The following is a 20,594-nucleotide window of genomic DNA, read 5'->3' on the forward strand; positions in this document are numbered from 1 at the left end:
GAGCCGGGAGGGGTACGAGGCTGGGCCCAGAACCGGGGCACAGCCCTGAAAAACAGCTCGGGGGCGGCGGTTATGTAAGCCCGGTCCGCCGCGGTGCCTGCCGGGAGTTGTAGTCTCGCCGCCGCGCCGCCTGCCACGCTCCCCTTTCGGCGCCGCGCCCCGTTCCCCCCTCCCCTCCTCCGCGGGCGTCGCCGGGACTTGTAGTCCACCCGCCGCCCCCGGCCTCTTCTCCACCGCCCTGGCGGAACTACGAGTCCCGGCGTGCCCCGCGCGCGCAGGCGCAGAGCGCGGCGCCGCTGCCTGGTAAACAGAGCGGCGCGGCGGCGGCGGCGGGGCCCGGGGCTCACAAAGGGGCCGGGGCCGGGCCCATGGCCGAGCCGGGCGGCGGCGGCGAGGGCGGGGGGGGAGGCGGCGGCACCGGCACCGCGGCTCCGGACATCGACCCCGACTTCGAGCCGCAGAGCCGGCCGCGCTCCTGCACCTGGCCGCTGCCCCGGCCCGAGCTGCCGGGCCCTGAGGAGGCCGCGGGCGGAGCGGGGGCGGCGGCGGCGGCCTCGGGGGCGGCCTCGGGGCCCGGGCGGGCTGAGGGGGCGCGGGGGGCGGCGGCGGCGGCGGCCTCGCGGAAGGGCGGCTCCCGGCGCAACGCCTGGGGCAATCAGTCGTACGCCGAGCTGATCAGCCAGGCCATCGAGAGCGCCCCCGAGAAGCGGCTGACGCTGGCGCAGATCTACGAGTGGATGGTGCGCTCCGTGCCCTACTTCAAGGACAAGGGCGACAGCAACAGCTCGGCCGGCTGGAAGGTGAGCGCCGGCGGCGGTTCCCAGCAGCTCCCTTTAAAGAAAAAGAAAACAAACAACAAAAAAAGGGGCTGTGGACCTAGAGCGGTGCCGGTGTTTTCTCGCCGCGGTGGCTGAGGACCTCTGCTGGAGTGTAGGAAAGGGAAAGTAGAGCCCAGGACGCGCAGCTCCAAAGCCTCAGTGCTCTTCCCTACCTTCTTGTAGAAGAGGCAGCCGCTAGGATCTGTTAAAAGATCTCCCCGCTGTTTCCGTCCTCTGCAGGTGGCAGCCCGGTGGCCCTGTGCTGGTCAGTCAAACGAGCTCCGGCAAGGAGAAAGGGAGGTGTGAGGGGTGGCTGCTGAAAGAGCCCCTCGGGCTGGCCTCCTGCGTGTGCACGTTCATGTACCTGTGTGACGGTGGAGCCACGGGAGTGGGATCTGAGGAGCGGGAGCTGTCACTCCGGCAGCAGACTGGAGTGGGATGTGTGCCACGCTCCTGGCTGTTCACAGGGCTGGTCAGCAGCTCCTCTGAGGTTGAGCCAGGGAGGTTTGGGACTTCCATGACTCCAGCCGTGCGTTCCTCTGCCTGCATTAAGTCAATGCAGGAAGTTAATTTTGGAAAAAAAAAAAAAAAAGGCAGGTTTTTCTGTGAGGGATGGCTCCCCTCTCTTAAGGGGCACACCGTGTGGCTGCGTGAGGAGCGCTGATGTTTGCTCGAGAGGGGGTAGGGACGTGGTGAGAGGGACACAGCTGTCACAGTTGAGGTTGGTATGGGCTGGCAGACAGCTTCTCACAGTCGCCCTTCATCTGGCTTGCTGACAGCTCCCAGAGAGAGCCTGTCATTTGACTAAAATCCCCTGTCCATCTTGCTTTCTTTTCCTTTTCCCCTGTGTGCGGGTTGAGTTCTCATTGTTAAGTTCTGATTTGGGGCAGTGTGGGGGGTGCATTTGCCTTCTTTTTGGTAGATTGGTGGTCTCATGGGAAGGTAGCTCCTTGCTTCCTCTGCCTAGGCATGCTGTCCTGGTCCTGCTGCCGTATAGGATCGTTTTATTTTGGCAAACGGTTCATGGAACTGGTGTCATTTCTCTTCAGCATTCCTGTCAGCATCTGTTTGGCAATGGTGCTTGAGACCAAAGTTGAATGTGTCTTCTTAAATGTGTCCCAAGGTGTGGAAGTTGGGATGTCGTGAAGTATCCTGCCAGGCTGGATGCTAAAACAGGCGTACTGCGGGCTTGCTCCAGTGTGGATGTTCTCTATTATATTTATTGCTGTATAAGGGGACCTTCAGTCTGGGTTTTGGTCAGAGTTTTCATCAGGGATCCCTTTTGGGAAACGTGCGGTTGGATTTGACCTGCGGAAAGGTGGAGATGCCAATCTGCACAATCGGCCCTCGCTCAGATAGCGCTGCTGTAGCCGTTCTGCGGAGATGTTTTTAGTGCCAGGGTTTATTTGTAGCCTCGCAGGCTGGGGAGAGAACTGAAACTTCCTGCTGGGGGAGATGAGGGAGGGCAGCATGGCAGCAGCTGTGGTCGGAGGCAGCCCGCCTTGTCATTAGGGCCGTTCAGCGCTGTTGACTTTAACCAGCAAACAGAAAACCATCGTGGAAACACAGCTGAAAGCTGTTTGGCTGCCAGGGGAAATTCCCAGCAGAAGCTTTTCGTTTTCAGGGCATTGTCCGTTAGGGTGGGTGCGTGGGTGGTGCTCGGCGCTCCTGCACTGACCGTGGAGCTCCAGCTTCAGCCCTCCTCAGCGCTGGCACGGGCACGCAGCCTGGCAGGGAGCGCTGCTTTGTTCTGCTTACATGGAGAATTCTTCTGGTGAAGATTTCCTTAATCTGCTTGCATCGAGGTGCATTAGAAGAAGGCGTGTTAGACACAGCTTCAATGATCCCGAAGCAATCAAGGCAGCTCAATCTGTTTTTTGTGGGTTGGGAGTAAATTGGATAGGTTCGTGTTTTGTATTTAGGGCAAAGTGAATAAACAAAAGATGTATCCTCTGCGGAGGAATGTGCCTTGCCTCTTTTTCTGTTTCCACTGCTCTTTGGTATTTTTAGAACTGCGAAGCTGTGCTTCCATCTCTTTAAATTTATAAAGTAAAAGGAAAACTTCTCTGGTTGTCTTAGCTTTTATGGGTTCGTCAGTTTGGAACCGAGTGAGTTTGGATGAAGGAAACGAATTCAGGGCTGCTGCTAAATGCTGCTAGAACATCTCGGTGCCTTTTAAGTTAGCACTGCAGCTCCTGGAGCTCTGGGGCTTCTGCCTTTTGGCAAAAATACTCTGATCGTGTAGTATGTTCTGTTTGTATGCAGCACACTTCAAGTAGAGAATTTAAGCAGTGAGTATTTCAGAGCACTTTTATTTCTACCTGCTTCAGTTAGTGCAAAGCCCATAAACCTGTTATTACTTCATGATTACTTTCCAGCTGTCTCGCTCCGATGTACAATAGAGGGAAATACAGCTGTTACGGACGGCCAGGGTGTAACCTGAAATCCGGAAAAATCTGTTCTCGAGGAAGGTGATGGGTGCTGCTCCTGAGCTGCCTGAAGTACTTCGTTAAAGGGAGGGCTGGCAGGGCGCGCAGGCTCTTTCCCCTGCAATAACTCAGCTGGAGTTAAGAATTAACCGGGCTGAAAGGCAGAAGTGTCCCTGCAGGGGTGTGTCCCCAGACTCCTTTGTAATCCTCTCCTCGGCGCTCTGCGAGCTGCTCTCTGGATCAGAGGATAATTCCTTCCGGCTTTCAGACTTTGGGAGAGGAGGGCAGCGAGCGTTTCGAGCAAAGCTCTGCTCGATCCAGCAGGAGCACATAAAGCCCTCTGGAGCAGTTTGCGTGCGCTGCTCATCGCGTTTCGTGCATCCAGGAGCGTGAGCAAGTTTGACGCCGTGCTGAGCAATGCTGAGGACTGGGCTTTCTCCGTGAAACACTGAATATTCTCCCAAACCTGTTGTCTTCTCTTTTGCAGGAACAGAGTGAGCTTAAAACCACCCTTTTCTCCCTCCAAAGGCATTTTACTGTAGCAAACCCGAGATATTTCCCATTGGAAATTTCCCAATTACATTTCCCTGCTGCATTGCATTAGTTTAGAGGAGGCTGAGGTCACATCTGTGTTCTGGTACTTGGCGTTCACTTTGATTCAAGCGTGTGTGTGTGTGTGTGTACCTACTGCAACAACTGAAGGTAGCTGCAGCACTAATTAAGAATTTACTGGGCGTTCTGCTCGAAGCAGGTGTCATCTCTCTGGGCAGCCGAGCTAACTTATAAAAACGGGCAGCGTTTTGCTTAAAAATCTTCCATGCACTTGTCTCTGCATGCTCACACGACGTGTGTGTGACCTGATGGCTCTCAGCTGCTTCCTGGCATGTCCCCTGCAGCTCTGCCCGGCATTACAGTGACTCCCCCGCTGCCACAGCATGACACAACGTGAAGTGAGGGCTTGTGTTGGTAAAGGCGAAAAGTTCATCAGTCGTTGGCTTGTTGACTGCTGCCCAGCCAATTTTTGCTTTTTCTGTATGCAGATCTAGAAGAAAGCAACGGACGGTTCCTTAAAATAGTTGTGCTGGCTGTTTGCTCGTGTCCATCTGGACTGTGCCGGAGCGTTCTGGTGTCCTCGAAGCTTTTTTTGGCTTAGACTTGTCAGAATTGTGGCTTCTCAACGTGCACAGGTGAGGGCCCAAGTTGGTAGCTGATTTTTCTTTTATTTCATGAAGGAAGCCTTTGTCTGGGAAGGAACGTGTCCTGGTGGGAATATTTGCACAGGTTTGCTTTTGACTTTTGGTAACGGTGACTTCAGGAGGATGATTTGAGAAGACATTCAAAGGATTTCCCTGTTGTTGCTCGCTGAGGCATAACCGACTTTATGCCAAAAAGTTGTAACACAAAAGGAAATATAAAACTCAGCATCGTAGCTCTGACCAAAGCATAAATCTGCCTGAATTTCAGGCCGGTGCACGTTTGTTTGTAGGGGAGGCTCACCCAGGGCCTGATTGCCCACAGCATTGACCTCATTTGGTGAGGAAAACCAGCTGCTTTCTGCTGGGTGTCCCGAGGAAGGCCGTGAGTTGGTGTGCCTGGCACGGTGACACTCTGTTAACTGTTCTGGCAGTGAAAACGAGAAGGTGCACATCTTAAATTCAGTCTGAACGCTGGTGTCGTTGCTGCCATCGTGGCACCGAGCAGAACGCAAGTCCCCTTAATCCTCAGGAGTTGTGGCAGAGCTGTGGGTGCTGCTGGCTGGTAAGCAGGGTTGGTTTGGGTGCTTTGAAGCTGCTGTACCAGGAGGGGAGGGAGAGGGGCTGTTGGTATCTGGAGCAGCAGTGGTGGAAAGGACTTGTTCCTGCTTGCTGTTACCTCTTACAACCCCGCTGTGTTTGTCTGGCGTTAGCAGCGCAGGGAGACGTTGTCTCGGCAGCCAGCAACCTCGCTGGATTTTCTTAAAGTGTGGGGGGAATAACAAACAGAAGCCAGCCCAGAAATAATGAACAGGAGCGTGACAGAGCAGTGGTGGGGTTTCTTGGCTTTTGGTTTTCTCTTCACTTGAAGCCTCGTGGAGTGTCCTCCCTCTGAAGCAGGGGGGAGCTCTCCTTTTGGCAAAAGTCCGTCTGCCCTGTGCAGCGTCAGGCAAATTACCTGGAGCTTTTGCTGCTGCTCTTTCCTGTTCCCCGTCAGTCTGTTTTGGAAAGCTGCTTTGCTGAAAGATTATTCTTTATGGCACAGCTTAATTTTCCAGTCAGCCCTCAAAGAAGGCAGCTCCCGGGATGCTGGCGCTACTTGTTCCAACAAGTTTCTTCTGCTCTATCTAATCCTGCGTGGCTTCAGCTGCCCGCCTTGGTAAGCGTGTCAATTGCCCCGGTGTTTGCTTTTGTGAGAGCGAGGATTTTCTTCTTCTGAACTCCGATTGAAAGATTACAGAAAGGAAAATGTTCCTCATAAGCCGTGGCTTTGTGTCTCCCGAGCTTGACGTCCGTGCTCACGTGTGCTTTCTGGAAGGAGGCTGCTGGAGCAGCGTTGGAGCTCTGGCTGGGGAGCAGTTGTTTACTTGCTGGAGCGTAGCTTTGCAAAATCTCTGCAACGAAGACTTTTCCGAAAGCCTCTGGAGCCAAGCGCCTGGGTGAGTGCAGAGACAGGCACTGACAAATGCAGAAGGCGGGGCCTCCTCCCTTGCAGCCTCCGAAGAATGTGGTGGCAAATTATAATTCTGCACAATTACAGGCCTTGCTTTGGAACATGGCCCTGCGCTGGGATGTGACCATGTTCTTTGTGTGCCTCCGAGGCAGTGAGAACACGTTGCAGGGAGCTGCCGTGATTGTTCACCCAGCTTTGTCCCTCCCTGATTCCTCAGAGACTTTTTTTTGCTAGGAATTCAGGTGCCTCCATGATTGGTATCAGGAACTTGAAATTTCCCAGGAGAATGGCACTCGTGCTTGGGAGTAGTCGTGGCCAGACCCTGAAATCCATGTGAACATGTGCAAGCTCAGAGCTCTCAAGGACAGGCGTTGTTTTGTGTTTTTCCTCGCATATCTTGTGCTTGGCTTGGCCCCGAGCACTTCGTTCGCACGGCTCTTGCACCACAGCTCCGTGTGCCTCCTGATCCAGGCCCGGCACAAAGGAGCCTCCTCTTCTGCCCTCTCCCAGCTTTGGAAAAGCTGTGTCACAGGACGGAGCGTCTCAGCTTGTTTCTCCTCTGCGCTGTGAGGAGCCTTTGTCTGAACACGCTGTCCTGAAGGCTCTGGCTTGATGCGAGTACAACTCCGATTTTATGGTAGGCAGCCTCAGCCTGACTGGGAAGCCCTGGAGTCCCTCGGGAAGGCTCTCACCGGCTTTCTGTCTTCTGGGAGAAGCACTCGTGCCCCTCAGACAGCGTTCCCATGTGGCGGCTCCATAGCCTGGGTGGCTCTCACCTCTCCTTCAGGGTGAAGCGCGCCCCGTGCTGCATGGGGCCGGGCCTGGCCTGGCTGGTACAAGGGCAAGGAGGGTTGCTTGCCTTTAGGGGATGCTATCAAAGGGGAAGATTTAACGTTTTGGTGACTTCTTGGGAATTAGGAAGCAGCTTGGGGCTGCTGTTAGCTGCTGTGCTATGGCTGTCCCACACGTGAGGCGGTTGGGCCTGCTGAGCGCTTGGGTGGTCAGCGTACCCGAAATGCTTCTGGCCGGGCCTTACCTTTGTGTAACATCTGCCATTAATTTCACAATGGTTTTGTCTGAATGTGTGATTTACGGGAATCATCTTCGATCTGTGATGCTTAGAGACCCAGACCAGCTTTTTTCCACTTCAGTACCGACCATACAGCAGCGCTCTGTAGGAACCGCTATAGGATGCAGTAAGCCGCCCCCCTCCCCTCCCAGCCAGGTGCTGAAGGGACTCCTAAGGATTTGCACCCAGGCTTTCCTAAGGATTTGCACCCAGGCTTTCCTAAGGATTTGCACCCAGGCTTTCCTAAGGATTTGCACCCAGGCTTTCCTTTCCTAACTGCTTCTTCCTCCAGCTCGGGCTGCAGTCTGGTCAGAGGCATCCCAGCGGTAAGAGCTGGGGGAGCGGATGCCAGGAGCTCTGCATCACGGGAGGATCCAGGCTGCTGTGAAGCTGAGCAGCTAAAAAGTTAATTCCATCTCTCTGCTTTTGGTTGGAGTTGCTTAACTTCGAGAAAGGAAATACGTCAGGGTTGCCTGGGTGACCGAATTCTGTCATTTCCCCTCCTGCAAGGTTTGACTTGGAGTTCTGTGATTATTTTAGCATCGTTAATTTTCCACTCACTCTCTCAGATCTGAGGCTGCCCTCCATGCGTTAGGGACATTAAATCACGCTGGTGGCTGCATCCCTGTGCCGGGGAGCACAGCGTGTGGGAGCCTGACAAAGCTAACAGCAAAGGAGCTTCCCTTGGACCTGTGGTAAGGTTTAACACCTGTGTGACATGAAGCAGCTCCTTGTGCTGGCCGGTCCTCCCTTCCCTGACACCCCTCTGCCTCGAAACACGGGGCCTGGGAGGGGAGCTGGCTCAGATCTATTTTGGGATGCTCAGGACCGAGTATTTCAGCACGCAGACAAGCTCGGGCATGCAGATATGTGATGACCACGGGTGCTGTGGCTGCAGTGGTGAGCTGCCTCGCAGAGAGAGGTGTGAAAGTCATAATTTAGACATTGCATTTCTGACAGCAGCTAACCATCACATAAGAAGCATTCTGTGTTTGTTTTTTTTTTCTTGTCTCCAACCATACGTTCTGTGCCTCTGCTAGCACTGAGTTGCCCGACCCTCCCCACTGAGGTAGCTCAGAAAACAGGCAGAGCTCCAAGAGGCAAAAAATCATTTTCCAGGAAGGTTGGGGCTGCTTTTTGGTCCCATCAGCTCCCTGAAGCAGCTTCAAGTCACAGATGCTTGTTACAGGAGGAGGAGAGCTGGAAGGCAAGGCAGGAAGGAGCAGTACAGCAGCTACCTGTGGCTCCAGCCATTTACCATCGTGTCAGCTGAGCACTAACATGTACAAGCACTTCAAGACTGTTGCACAAAAGGTAGCGGGCTTCCCAAATCTTGATGTAATTCTTAGACTTGTTTCAAGATGCCTTGTTTCAGGCTTCTTTTTTAGACAGAAAAAGAGGCCCTGGGACTTTCACTTAGACACAAGAAGTGAGGTTACTTTTCTGCAGGCTGCGGTGTTACTGAAATGCTGACAGCAGTGCAGCGTGCTTTTGCTAACGGAGGACTCAAAACCCAGCTATAGCAGAAAATAGCTCGTAGTTGGGAAATTTTGAAGCCTCAAACCCGTTGGTTTAAAGCTTCATTTTGGTAAATGGCACTAAAAACGGTTCTGAAACTCTCGGTGTATGCTCCATGCAAGCTAGCAGGGCATGCCTGACAGGACTGGGTGTCCTCAGGAGCTCACGGATCGCTTTCAGGAGGATAAATGAAGGATCTGTGCCCGCTTGGTGTTCGTGCTGGAAGGGAAAGAGCCTTACTTAAAGAATAAGCTAGACAGGAGCGTTGCTGTAGCTGTTAGTGTGAATACCTCCCATCACAGATCTCTGTAAGAGCCCTGGCTCGCACGTGTTCCTGCAGGCTCTGGCTCCGCAGTAACCCTTGGGGTGCTCTCCAAGTAGGAGCTTGCGTCTCCGTAGATAGTGATCACAAGCAGCCAGCCTTGTCCAAATCCTCAGCAGCCAAAGGTTAAAACGAGAGCTAATTCAGAGCAATTCACACGTCTCCTTCCACCTCTGTGAAAACTTCCCACTCTGCTGTGCTGGCTCTGCCTCACTTGAGGACAATCCTTTTGGTAAGGTGGACAAAATTAGCGTGGTAAGGGCTTGGCTGAGAGGAAAAGGGTGGGGAGAGGGAAGGCAGCGGGCAGGAAAGAACTGCCTTCAGAAGCACTGGAAAAGGATGATAAAAGCACAGCTAATGTGGCTCAAAATTGGGACTGTGCAGGGAAGTTGAAGGCTGCTGTGAACCTTTCAGCTGATACGAAAAAGGTGTTGCTCTCGGACCGCTGCCGGTGTAGCACCTTTTAATTACGTGTAATTTGACTATCTGAACAAATTAAATGTAAATCTGAAGCAAATGCACAGCACAGGCTTCAGAGGGATCTTCGGGGGGCTCTGCTCAAACAATGAGGTTGGTGCTCGCTGATCCCAAAGTACTGGGGGTTATCAGCACAGTTGCAGGACTGAAATTCACTTTGTTGGGGTACAGACATCTTAGCTCGCAGTTTCTAGCAAAGGGAAGGGTGTTAGGAGGGACAAGGAACGCGTGCCTTGCCAGATGGAAAGATGGGAGCAGCTAAAACTGGCACGTACAGTGCAGGAGGGCATTACCAGCCTGAACATCTTACCCCATCAGAAACACACACAGCGTGCTGCCTCCGTGTGGAGTGCCCTGGCAGCCCCCAGACTTACCGGGACTCTTGCTCCACAGATCCTATCTTGTTTGGGGGATGGAGGTAGTGAAAGGCATACTGAATTGCATGGGGTTTGTCATTTCTCTTCTTCCAGGCTGTTCAACCAATACAATTCCGTGTCGTGCTCTGATCCTGCTGAAAGCTCACCGTACAAAAACTAAAAAAAACTCCAGCCAGGTTTCTGCTCGGTGGCTAACGGGGTTAACAGGAGGGTGGGAGCAGGAGAGATGGTGAAGGTGCCACTCTAACAGCAGCCTTGGCTCAAACTCCATTGGGCTCACGTTGAACTTGTATTTGGGAATTTGCTCACTTGCCCTGCGGTACGTTCAGCTGCTGCAGCCTTTGTAGCAGTGGCACACGGCCTTGAAGAGTTCTTTGTGTGTCAGTGCTGGCCATGCCAGTTGGAAGCTGCTAGTTGTCGTGGCAGCTTTACCCCTGGTGCATCAGGGAGACATTGCTCTGCCTGCTTGTGCTGTCGGGCGTGTTGGAGCTGCGATGGCAGGTTTGGTTTGTGCGGGTCTTTGTTCTACCTTTCTGCTCTGGATGCTGTCTGAATGCATTTGTGCTTGTGAGGTTTCCAGGTGGAGCCGTGGTGTAACCTGCCAGCTCCTCACAGCTCCTCTTTCTTATCTGTTTCAGAACTCCATTAGGCACAACCTGTCCCTGCACAGCAAGTTCATCAAAGTTCATAATGAAGCCACTGGGAAGAGTTCTTGGTGGATGCTCAATCCCGAAGGCGGTAAAAGTGGAAAAGCACCAAGAAGAAGAGCTGCCTCCATGGACAACAGCAGCAAGCTCGCAAAAGTCAGAGGTAAAGCATCCAAAAAGAAGCCCTCTCTCCAGTCCGCTCCAGAAGCCACTGCTGACAGCCCTGGCTCCCAGTTCCCGAAGTGGCCAGGGAGCCCGTCCTCGAGAAGCAACGAGGACTCTGATGTGTGGAACACCTTCCGGCCTCGAACCAGTTCCAATGCAAGCACCATTAGTGCCAGGCTTTCTCCGATCGTGACTGATCAGGATGACCTCCACGACGAAGAGCTTCTCCCGTCTATGGTGTACTCCAGTGCATCCAGCAACGTTCCACCAACCGTCACGGAGGAGCTTGAGCTCATCGATGGGTTAAATCTGATGTCTCCCAGCTCATCTGTGCTATCCACCCAGCAATCTGCTTCCAGTGGTCAGATCCAAAGAGAGTCCAGCTTTTCCTTGCGGAGCCCAAACGCGGCTGGGCAGACCGCTACTTTTGGCAATTCCCTCTTTAACCCTGTTGATATTTCACTGCAAAGTTCTGTCGGCCACTTCTCCGGCCCTCAGACCTTGGAAGCTCTTCTGACACCCAGCTCCCCGCCTCCGAGGGATGTTCTGATGACTCAGGTGGATCCAGTTCTCCCACAGACTGGCAGCAGGATGAGCAGCCGAACTCTTCTGCTCCTGGGTGGACAAGCCACCCAGAGTAAGATGAGCTCGGGCAATCCACGAGGAAAGCCTGCGGAGCAGCAGGCAGAACCAGTTGGTGCCAGTGTCTTGCCATCGACGCTTCCCATAGCAGCATCTCCTCAAAACGCTGGCAGCATCAACAGTTTGAAGGCTCCAGTTTCTGCAGGGGCTGCCCAGTCAGTCCAGCTGGGCAGTCCGCCACTGCTTGCTTCAGCTAGCCCTGCTCCTCTGGGCTTGAACCAGGACAGGCTGCCCATTGACCTGGACATTGACATGTACATGGAGAACCTTGAATGTGACATGGATTACATAATCAACAGCGAACTCATGGATGGAGAAGGACTGGACTTTAATTTTGAACCTGTTCTGTCTACTCCCAGCTATCCCAGCACCTCGCAGGCCTCCAACCATACCTGGGTACCAAGTTAACTTCAGGAGCACAAAAAGGTAGGTGTAGTTGTGTCAAATGCTCCAGCGCTGTATCGGGATCATCTCTGAGAATTCTCCTGTGCCCCACGCTGCAGTAGCTACAGACAGGTAACTCTTTGGAAGAGCAACTGCTCTTTGAGTTAAAAGTTTCTGGGAAACTGCATTCCCTTTTAGAAGGAGAAAAGGGCAGATAAAGGTAACCTACCAGGCCGTAAACTCCTTAGTGGAGTAGAGCAGCAACCCGAAAGGAACTCCTGCTGTCTCTTCCCAGAGATGACTGCTCTACAGGACGTTGGTCTCTGCCACATGGTGTCTGTAGCTCCGAATTTGACATGAGAGCATATGCTGATCCCATAAAGACGTGATGCTGTGTATACAGAGCGGGTTAATTGAGCAGGCACACACTGTTCTGCCCAGGTTATGATTATGCTTGCAAAATTTTCTAGTATATGAGGTTGCAAAGTATGTCTGCTTCATGACTGCCTGCTTTGCCCTGCATGCAGCAGGACAATCACTCTGTTATCAGACCTTCTGCCATTCCCTTATCTGGGGAGAGTGTCTGTGAAGTCTGGTGAGCCTGTTTGTCAGCATCAACTGCTGAATTGCTTATGCAGCCATTAAAATGGGAAAGGAAGAGAAAATGGGAGTGTGGCATGAATGGAGATGGAAGGAGGAAGGTATCACATGCTTATGCTTTCAGTAGCAGCACAGCTGCCTTTCTGGTGATCTTTCGTGCTCAGAAATTCCTTGAATAAATAAAATTCACAAATAAAATGTACGAGAAACAGAGTTAAAAACATCTTACCTCTGTCATCCTGATCTGAAGCTCTTTAACCACTGATGCAGTCAGAGAAGCAGAGAACTGGAGCTGAAGGCATGTTTCATGCTCGGAGCTCAGTTAGCTAACAGTATGGGCAGCTTCTTTTAGGGACTAGAGCACAGACTGGATGTCAGTTGGAAACTGGAAGCCTTGCCAAGATTATTTCCTGTGCAGGAGCCAGATGTGGTGTTAGTGCTGCAAGTTTGGTTAGTACTCGTGGCCAGCTGAGCAGGCAGAAGTCCGGGCATACTGCAGGTCCTGCTTCACTTGTGGGAAGCCCTTGAGCTTCAAGGTGATGGAGAAGGAGCGGAATTATCGTGTGCTTGACCTTACTGCTATTTCCAAGGCACCTGAGTAACCTGAAGGTAGTCCTGCCTTCAGGTTTGGACTGAGTGACCTCTGGAGGTCCCTTTCAGCCTGAATTTCCTGCTGATTGCTGCTGGGTGTGCTGGAGACCTGGTTCTAGGGTAAATATTTTTCTGCTCTGCCCCAGCGCAGCTGTTCCAGACAAGTGCTTGGGACCAGACAAAGTGAAACGCTGGCCTTTGTGGTACTTAAACCCTGCGAGCACATGGATACACTATTACATATGGACTTTTTAAACACAAGTTAATGCCCTGTTATTCCAAATCCCAGCACACTGCTTAGGACTTCATTTGTTAGTGATATTCTTCTCTCCATACTTAGAAGATCTCTTTCCTGTAGAGAGAAGGAGGATCCATCAAAGTTTCCCCTGTTTCCTTGTGGCTTTTTATAGTCTTGTGCATTTAGGTGTTCCCTTGCCAAATTACAGAGTGTCTGTCTTAAACGGAATACCCACGCTCCAGGTGCAATGGGGAAACTCAGTTTGGATTTCAAAGCCCAATTTAGTTGACGAACCATTCGCAGTGTTCATCTGCCCAAGGACGGTTTGTGAGACAGTGACAGGCTGGGGCTGTTCCAGCGCTGGGTGCTGCTCTGAACCCCACTGGATATTGCTGTGAGCTTCGGTGCTTTTTGTGTGCTGTGCCAGGGTGGGTCATCAAATTAGGGGAATACGCTGGCTTTGTGGGGTGAAACGTTCTTCATAGGGTGTTCAAAACAGGGCAGATGGAAATATCCCACAGTCCTGGGTGCATCACTCACCTGGCATGGATAGGCAAGAGCTCTGTCTACAGAATACCAGGCATAGATTTATTTATTTTTTTTTAAGGGTATAAAACAGGGAAGCTGATGACATGGTTATCAAAAGGTGAAGGTGTGACTTGTAACCATGTGCTGAAGGGGGAGAAGGGATGTGCTCCGCAGCAGCTGGGGTCTTGGTCCGTGTCGATACCTGGTGTGTGCCTTGCTTACCGAGGCAGAGGAGTTGCTTGAGATTAAAACCCCTGAATCTGCTTTCATCATGGCATGAGTTTGAAGTGTTACCCTCTGGGGAATGTGCTGGGCACATCCTCACTGAGGAAAGAGCAAGATGTTGAGTGAGTCCTTAAACAAGGTTGTGCAACAGCACAAAGGGGGCTCCTCCGTGCTTCTGGGCGAGCAGCCCTGAGCTGTGGTACTGCTCTTGGAGAAGCCTGCCTGCTCACTCTGCTTTTTTCCTCCAAGTCTTTTATTCTGCCCTTTGATTGTTTGCTTCTTCTGGGCTTTGCAAAGCTTTTAAGTGTTGCCTGTCTCCGTGGGGTGAGATGAAGGGGAGGTTTTTTTCCCCAAAGGAAGGCAGACACGTTGCGAAGTGCTGCCGAGGCAGAGAGGTGTGGGTCAGGAGTGCATCAGGGTTGTAAGAAAAGGGGAACAGGATGTGCGTGGCGAGAAACAGGAGAGTTCCTGGAGACCATGAATAACCCTGGGAAAAGAAAGCAGAAAGCTTTCTCAAATTTCAAATTGAGGAGTTTAAAAAAAAAATAATGCTACAGACATCAGTGTCTGCGAAGAGGTCAGGATTTGGATCATCTGTCCTTCCTTTGGATCTGTTACTGTAAAGAGCTGTGTCCCTGCTCGGAAACCGTGCTTTTTCCCCGTGTGAAGTTGACGTTGGTGACAGCTACTGTAAATGACTGCGAACCTGCAGCCATCCGGAGTAGTGTCTGAGGGCTTTGTCTCTGCCCTGCTGGGTCAGGTACAGGCATAACACTGAGCAAAAGCTGAGCATCAGATCCCGGAACGGGATCAGCAAGCAGCCAGGATGAAACAGAAGCCGGATAAATCCTTGGTCTGCCCTCAGCACGCGGGAGAACAAATTCCTGTTGCTCCCACAGCTGCTGCTCACCACTTGCTGGTTTGGGCGCACCGGGTGCGTGAGCAGCATGGGACTGAACGCAGCCTCGTGAGCAAGGCTGTGAGCAAAGCCTGTGGTGAGGGACACCTGGGGACAGACCTGCCTCCTCTGCGCACTAGTGTGGTTTGTCCTGCTTCGGCGTGGTCATTCTGCTCCTCCAGAGATCAGTTTGCAGCCTTCAGTTGTTCAGCTGAGCTCCGTGTGGCTTCACAGCCCCTTTGTCCCGTGCCCAGCTCGGCCTGGACCCTGCTGTTTCCTGCTGTGCTCTATTTCCCTTTGGTCCCAATGCTGCATTTCCATCTACCTGAAAGCTAATAAATAAATAACCCCTTCCCCCCATCATCTTGCAGCTGCCCGAAGCCTGTTGCTCTGGCTTTTCATTTAAGCAAGTGTGTTTTCTCGTTCAGGGCTCCCTCCCCTTTGTAGTTTTCCTTTCCCAGGAGTTTATTTCGTACTCAGCAGTGCTCCTGCCTTGATGCCCTGTATTTCTATAGCATGCCTTGCTGTTCTGCCTTCCCAAGCGGACCCTGGACCTGCAGTGGAGGTGTTATGTCAGCGTCTTAAACCAGCTCAGATGTCTGCCAGGGCTTGTTTGAGGGAGCTGCAGCTGCTGCTTTGCCGCTGCAAGCTGACTCTGGCCAGAGTGAGGCAGAAAGCCTGAGACGGGATATCTAAGACTTTTGGGGTAATGAAATATTTAGAAATACGTGTTTTTTTTGTAGGTAGATATGGGATTTCTTTAAGTGGTTGAGTATAAGCAGTTCTCGTGTGTGATCTCTTCCCTCCCAATTCACATCTGTGGCTGCTTAAGGTGGGGAGTACCTTGCTCTTCCTCCCTGCTTTCCCACAGCGCTTCTGGTGTTAGCAAAGTCCTTTAAACCTGCTTATCTCTCACAGCTTTGATGGTGCCATCAGCTTGCCGGAGGAGTGCTCACTTCTGCCCTTTGTGTTTTTGTTTTGTCTCTTGTCTCGATTGTATTCTGAAGCTGGGAGCTGAGCACTCGCATCCTCATCCTCCGCTTGACTCTGTTGACCAAGGCCTCTCGTGATCTGTGTTTGTTCCCTGGTGGAAGTGGGCATCCTTTGAGCAGCACAAGGCTGGCTGATAGCAGTTAACTCCTCCTCTCTGCACCCAGGGTTCCCACTGGAGCTGAGATCTAACCATTGGCTCTTTTTCTTCTTCCTAGTGTCCTTCAGGTTTTGAACATCGGGTTCTGACTTCGCTTCCCACCCCTGGCAGAGAAAAGAATGGAGCATGTTGGATTCAGTTTCCCTGCACGCCACACCTTGGGCAGAAGGGGCTGCCCACCTGGGAAGAAAGGGCAACCTGCATCTGGCTGCAACAGGAAGAGTTTAAAAATAATCCTGTTACGTGCCACGTCTCTTCCTACAAACCTGACCCTGCCTTGGATCTTCTGGGGAAACCCTGGGCTGTACAGGTCCAACGAGGAGCCCTGGTAGAAGCCTTGGCCAGAAGCCTCTGGGCTGGGCGATGTTTTCCCACGTGAAGAGTTGGGTTTGCTGGAGGAGCATCCCGATGGCCATCCTCTCTCTGCTCTGGCAGAAAGTCTCCCAGTGCCTCGGACTGGCGGAGGGCCCGCTCTGCTGGCTCGCCCTCCGGGACGGAGTCGTTGGACGTTTCCATTCAGCCACCAGATGTGCACTTGGTATCCCGCAGACTCGCAGAGGAATTGGAAGGAGCGTGCGGGTGGAAACCCTGCTGGGAAGAGGGCGTGCTGCTCCGGGGGTCGGCCTCGGTGTTTGCAGCCTGCCCCTCGTTGCCCTGCAGGGAAGGGTGGTGGTGGCGGTGCCGAAGGCTTCCTCTCGTTCATCCGAGTGGAACGGGGGGGACGTTGAGTTTTTCCCTGTGCCAACTAAGCCCCGTTGAGTGAGAAGCACGTTTAGAGAAGTCCCTATGCTGTTCTCAGCACATTCCCAATACACCAGGCTGCTGTGAAACAGGCACAGGTGCTAATAGCTGTTTCTGGGACACAAAACCATCAGTTGGGGTTTGGTTCTGATCTCCCTTGCTACAGCAGAGGAAAGGAGAGCCTGGGTGTGGCCTTAACAGAGCCCTGGTTGCTTTTCAGAAGGGCATTTTCTATAGATGAAATATTTTTTTACTAATCCGGGAACTTTCTACAGCGAACATGAAGCCAATGTTGAGTGTGTCCCCTTTTAGGCGTGTTGGGCATCTCTCCCTCCGCGGAGGTACCAGTGACAGACTTCTTTTTCAGAGCTGCATTAGGAACAGACACGTTTGCTGTTTGGTAACGTGTGTGATCGGGGGGGGAAAGAATTGGCAAATCCCCGCAGTTTCAGCCACCTTGGGGAAGGCTTGTACATTATTGTAATCTATATGTAAAAGTAGCTGCAAATTACATAGAAGCTTTTCTAAACCTTTTTAAATATATATTATATATATTTTAATTGAAAATGAGATTATTGGATAAAAAACAAACAAACAAACCACACTTGCTGCATCTGTCCCCTTGATACCAGATAACACTACAGCGTGGGAGGGACAGGCCGAGGGCGTTTTGGGCCAAGAAGCTGAAAACGTCGTTCGAAAAAGTGGGCAGGGCACGAGGGTAGGGAACGCTCACCATTCCCAGCACGCTGCTTCTCAGCTAATCCCTTAAGTGGTAGGGCCGTAGCTGATGCACCAGGAGATTCCGTGCTCTGCCGAGGGGATGGCGTGGGCTGGATCTGCTGACGCCCTGGGTAGCCCTCAGGGAGGGCACTCGGCTGGATTTGGTAGCTGCCTTTTTTGGTTTCCGTGGGGTTTCGTTGCTGAAGTTGCTGCTGCTGGGGGACTTGGGGCCCGTGGGCATCCCCCTGGGGATGTGTGTCGTGTTCTGCCCCGGCTTTGTTCTTGCGAGACAGAAGCTGGGAGTCAGGAGATTAGCTGAGAGCATTAGCTGGCATGTTCCTGTCACCTTATTGGCGTTCACAGGGGTAGGAGCTGTGGGAGATGCGGTGCTTTTCCCATGTTCCAGTAATCTTGGTCTGGCAGAAAGCCTCCCAAATCCTTCCTGAAGGCGGTGGTGGCTTCTGCTGAGGCTCCTGTCGTGCAGTGCAATTAGCCGTGTTCTCGTACCACCTCGTCTGCTCTGTTCTCCTGGGTTTCATTTCGTGTTCATTTGAGTGGAGCTTGGAACAGGAGAGGTTTGTCTGGCTACCTGCGACGAGGAGCCTCCAGCAGCCTTATCGTCAGCGTGCCCTGCCGTGAGAGCCCTCGAGCAATTTGATAACCTTGGCTTTGAAGGCTGCCTTCGTGGCAGCCCTCGCGGTGAGACGTTCAGCGCTTCCCCACAATCTGCATGTCTGGCCACACCTCACCGCAACCGAAACAAAATCAAAAAATTAAAAAGTTGAACCCCTGGCATCCCAGCCCATGCTCTGCCGGCTCGAAGCGGGGATGTGCGTGCTCACTGTGATTAGTTCGTTACACTAATTGACAGGTAGCCCTTCCACGCACACCCTTCGTGCTGCACATGGCACGCACCGCACACAAGGATGAGCCGTGGTGCTGATTCAGCTCACAGATGTGGCAGGACTTGTGCTTTTTGGCACATCGTGTGCCACTCTGTTTGCTCGGACCCTGAGGGGGGATGAGTCCCAGGAGCTCCAGAGCAAGCTGAGAGGCTGCCCGGGCTTCGCAGGCACGGACGGCGTGCTGGCTGCAAGTGCAAGCAGGTTGGTTACGCTGCTTCCCAGCTCAGTACCAAAGGACAGGATCCCAGCACGCATGGAGCTGCTAAACGCGACCCTAACGCCTTTAGCATGGAAAAGGAGCCCTGCAGCTTGTGCAGGAGCCGCTGCCCCCGCAGCACTCCAGGAGCTGAAGGCGCTGGAGAGCGCACGAGTGGCGAGGATGGTGCTGGGAAGACCACTGGTGCTCCGGGAGAGCTCAGCCAACAGTGAACGGGACGTTGTGGGACAACAAATGGGACGTTGTGGGACAACAAATGGGACGTTGTGGGCTCAGGCAGCCTCACTCCTCGTTTGGGTGGCAGGAAGGTTTGGATGGCAGGCGCGGAGGGCAGGGATGCAGAGGAGTTGGGAGGTCTCCAACCCCTTCTCGGGTAACTTCCTCTTTGTAAGCCCTGACCTTTCGGAGCCTGGGACGTTTCCTCAAGTGACACAAGAGACTTTCAAGTTCTTGAACTGCTGCTTGCTGAAAGGATGGACCTGGGACGGGGCTTCCCCGCCACTTGCCCTGGTGTTTGTGTTCTTTCCCAAAGCGTTTGCTGCTGGGTTCGGCGTGGTGTCTCGGTGGGTCTTTGTTCTGAGTCAGCAGCAGCAGGCCCTGTGCTTACGGGTACTTTTTTCTCTAATGAGGGGTTGGGCTGGGGTTTAGAGAGCAGCTCTGAGCGTGGTGGGGAGCGGGGCTCCTGGACAAGTGCCTGAGAGGGGTGGGCAGGGGACTGTTGGCTCGAGGCCTTAGGCTGTGCTGCGTGCGCTTTCCTTGCCCTCGCTGAGCTTGGTACCAAGTTCCTTCACCTCCAGGGGAATCAAACGTGGTGTGAGGCCACCACACAGCTCTGGGTGCTGAAGGATTCTGCTCACAGCTGCCCGTGGAGCCTGGCAGGAGGCAGGCTTGTTGCTTTTATTTACTCCCGGCTTTAGCTAATGGCTTGAGCCTTTACAACTTGAGCGTATTTTACTACTACCAGCTTCCTGGAAAAGCTTGGGATGTTGGGAGTTTCTCGGAGCCCTTAATTTTCGTAGCTGGTGTCTGAAAACATGGCATCCCCTACCCTGTGCTGCTTTAAAAACTGCGGCTGAATCGTTCTGGGGAGAGGAATAAAAGCAGTGGGAGCGTTCCAGAGCCTGTGTGTACCCATCAGCGAGGCTCACACTAGAAGCAAGTAGCACTAATCAACTTTTTCCAAAGGAAATGCCTAGAAAGCTTTTATATAGTTCATGATTTGTTCATTTTCTTACTTAGTTGCTTATTTATAGCCACACTCAAATGCTCCAGGGCCAGCCTTGCTCCAGGAATGAGAAACCTGTCTGGTGCCGCGGGTAGGAGTGCCTTGGGAGTGGTGTCCTGGGCTGTCACCGAGGTAATGTGCAAGTATGGACCCATTAGCAGCAACAAAAAAAATCAGTTTGGGGATGTGAGCGTGAACAGGGATGGCTTTGGCTTCGGGTTTGCCTCAGCTGCATGCCTAATGAGAAACTTGTCGTAATTAACGTGGGGAAAAGCAAATGAGGTGACTCCAGATGCCTGAAAGATCTGTCCGTGTGAAAGCTCGGGAGCGTGCGATAACACAGCACTACAGTTCGTAACCCTCAAGGAAGGGATCCCCTCTTCTCATTAGCCTTTGCATCACACCAGGAGGAGTCTGTAGAGGCTGGAAAACTCGCCGATGGAATCAAATCTCCAGCTGGCATTGCGGTAGAGCAGGGAGGAGAGGTGGTGGGAGAGCTGCAGGTCGGGTGGATGAAGGGTTGGGTTCTCCGGGTGTGTGCTCGGAGGGGTGGCTGCAGCCGGTGCCCTGGTGCTGCCCTTCGGGGCTCTGTTTGTGCCGCGTGGGTGCCGGGTGACTGCTCCCAAAAGGAGCCCTCAGCAGGCACCGGGGGCTCCGTGGAAGTGTTCCCAGCACCGTGGGGGCTTCGCCTGGGGTGACCACGGGAGGGCTTTCTGCAGCGCTAGCACATCGCCTGCTGTTCGGGGCAGGCACCTCCAGCTGCCGCAGCTTCCACCCCGTCCCCTCCGCACTCTTTCACCCCTTTCTCACAAGGATTTATTTTTTTTTTTTTAACATAATCTCTGCTTTTGTTTGCTCTCTGTAGCAGTGTAACTTCTGAACCATTACAGGCTCTTTGTTACCATCTGTGCTAGCAAGACTGTAGAATGTGCTAGACTAGGGGGGAACGTTTGACAAATAAAAACCTGTAATCCTCTGCGCTGTGTCTCCTGCAGTTTGTTCCGTTTCATTGGTGGGGCCCAGTTGGTTTTTTGTTTTTTTGTTTTTTTTTTTTCCTTA

At 52.8% G+C, this 20,594-nt stretch overlaps 1 protein-coding gene across 1 annotated transcript; it reads left to right on the top strand.

The window, feature by feature from the left end:
- The first annotated feature begins 118 nt into the window (after nucleotides 1–118).
- FOXO4 (forkhead box O4) lies at nucleotides 119–20,511 on the top strand. Its single transcript, XM_084534038.1, has 3 exons — nucleotides 119–800; nucleotides 10,295–11,536; nucleotides 15,783–20,511. The coding sequence occupies exons 1-2, from the start codon at nucleotides 369–371 to the stop codon at nucleotides 11,516–11,518; spliced, it is 1,656 nt and encodes a 551-aa protein (XP_084390164.1). The 5' UTR covers nucleotides 119–368; the 3' UTR covers nucleotides 11,519–11,536; nucleotides 15,783–20,511.
- The last annotated feature ends 83 nt before the right edge of the window (nucleotides 20,512–20,594 follow it).

This window comes from Aythya ferina, assembly GCF_964211825.1.
Source record: "Aythya ferina genome assembly, chromosome: 13".
NCBI lineage: Eukaryota > Metazoa > Chordata > Aves > Anseriformes > Anatidae > Aythya > Aythya ferina.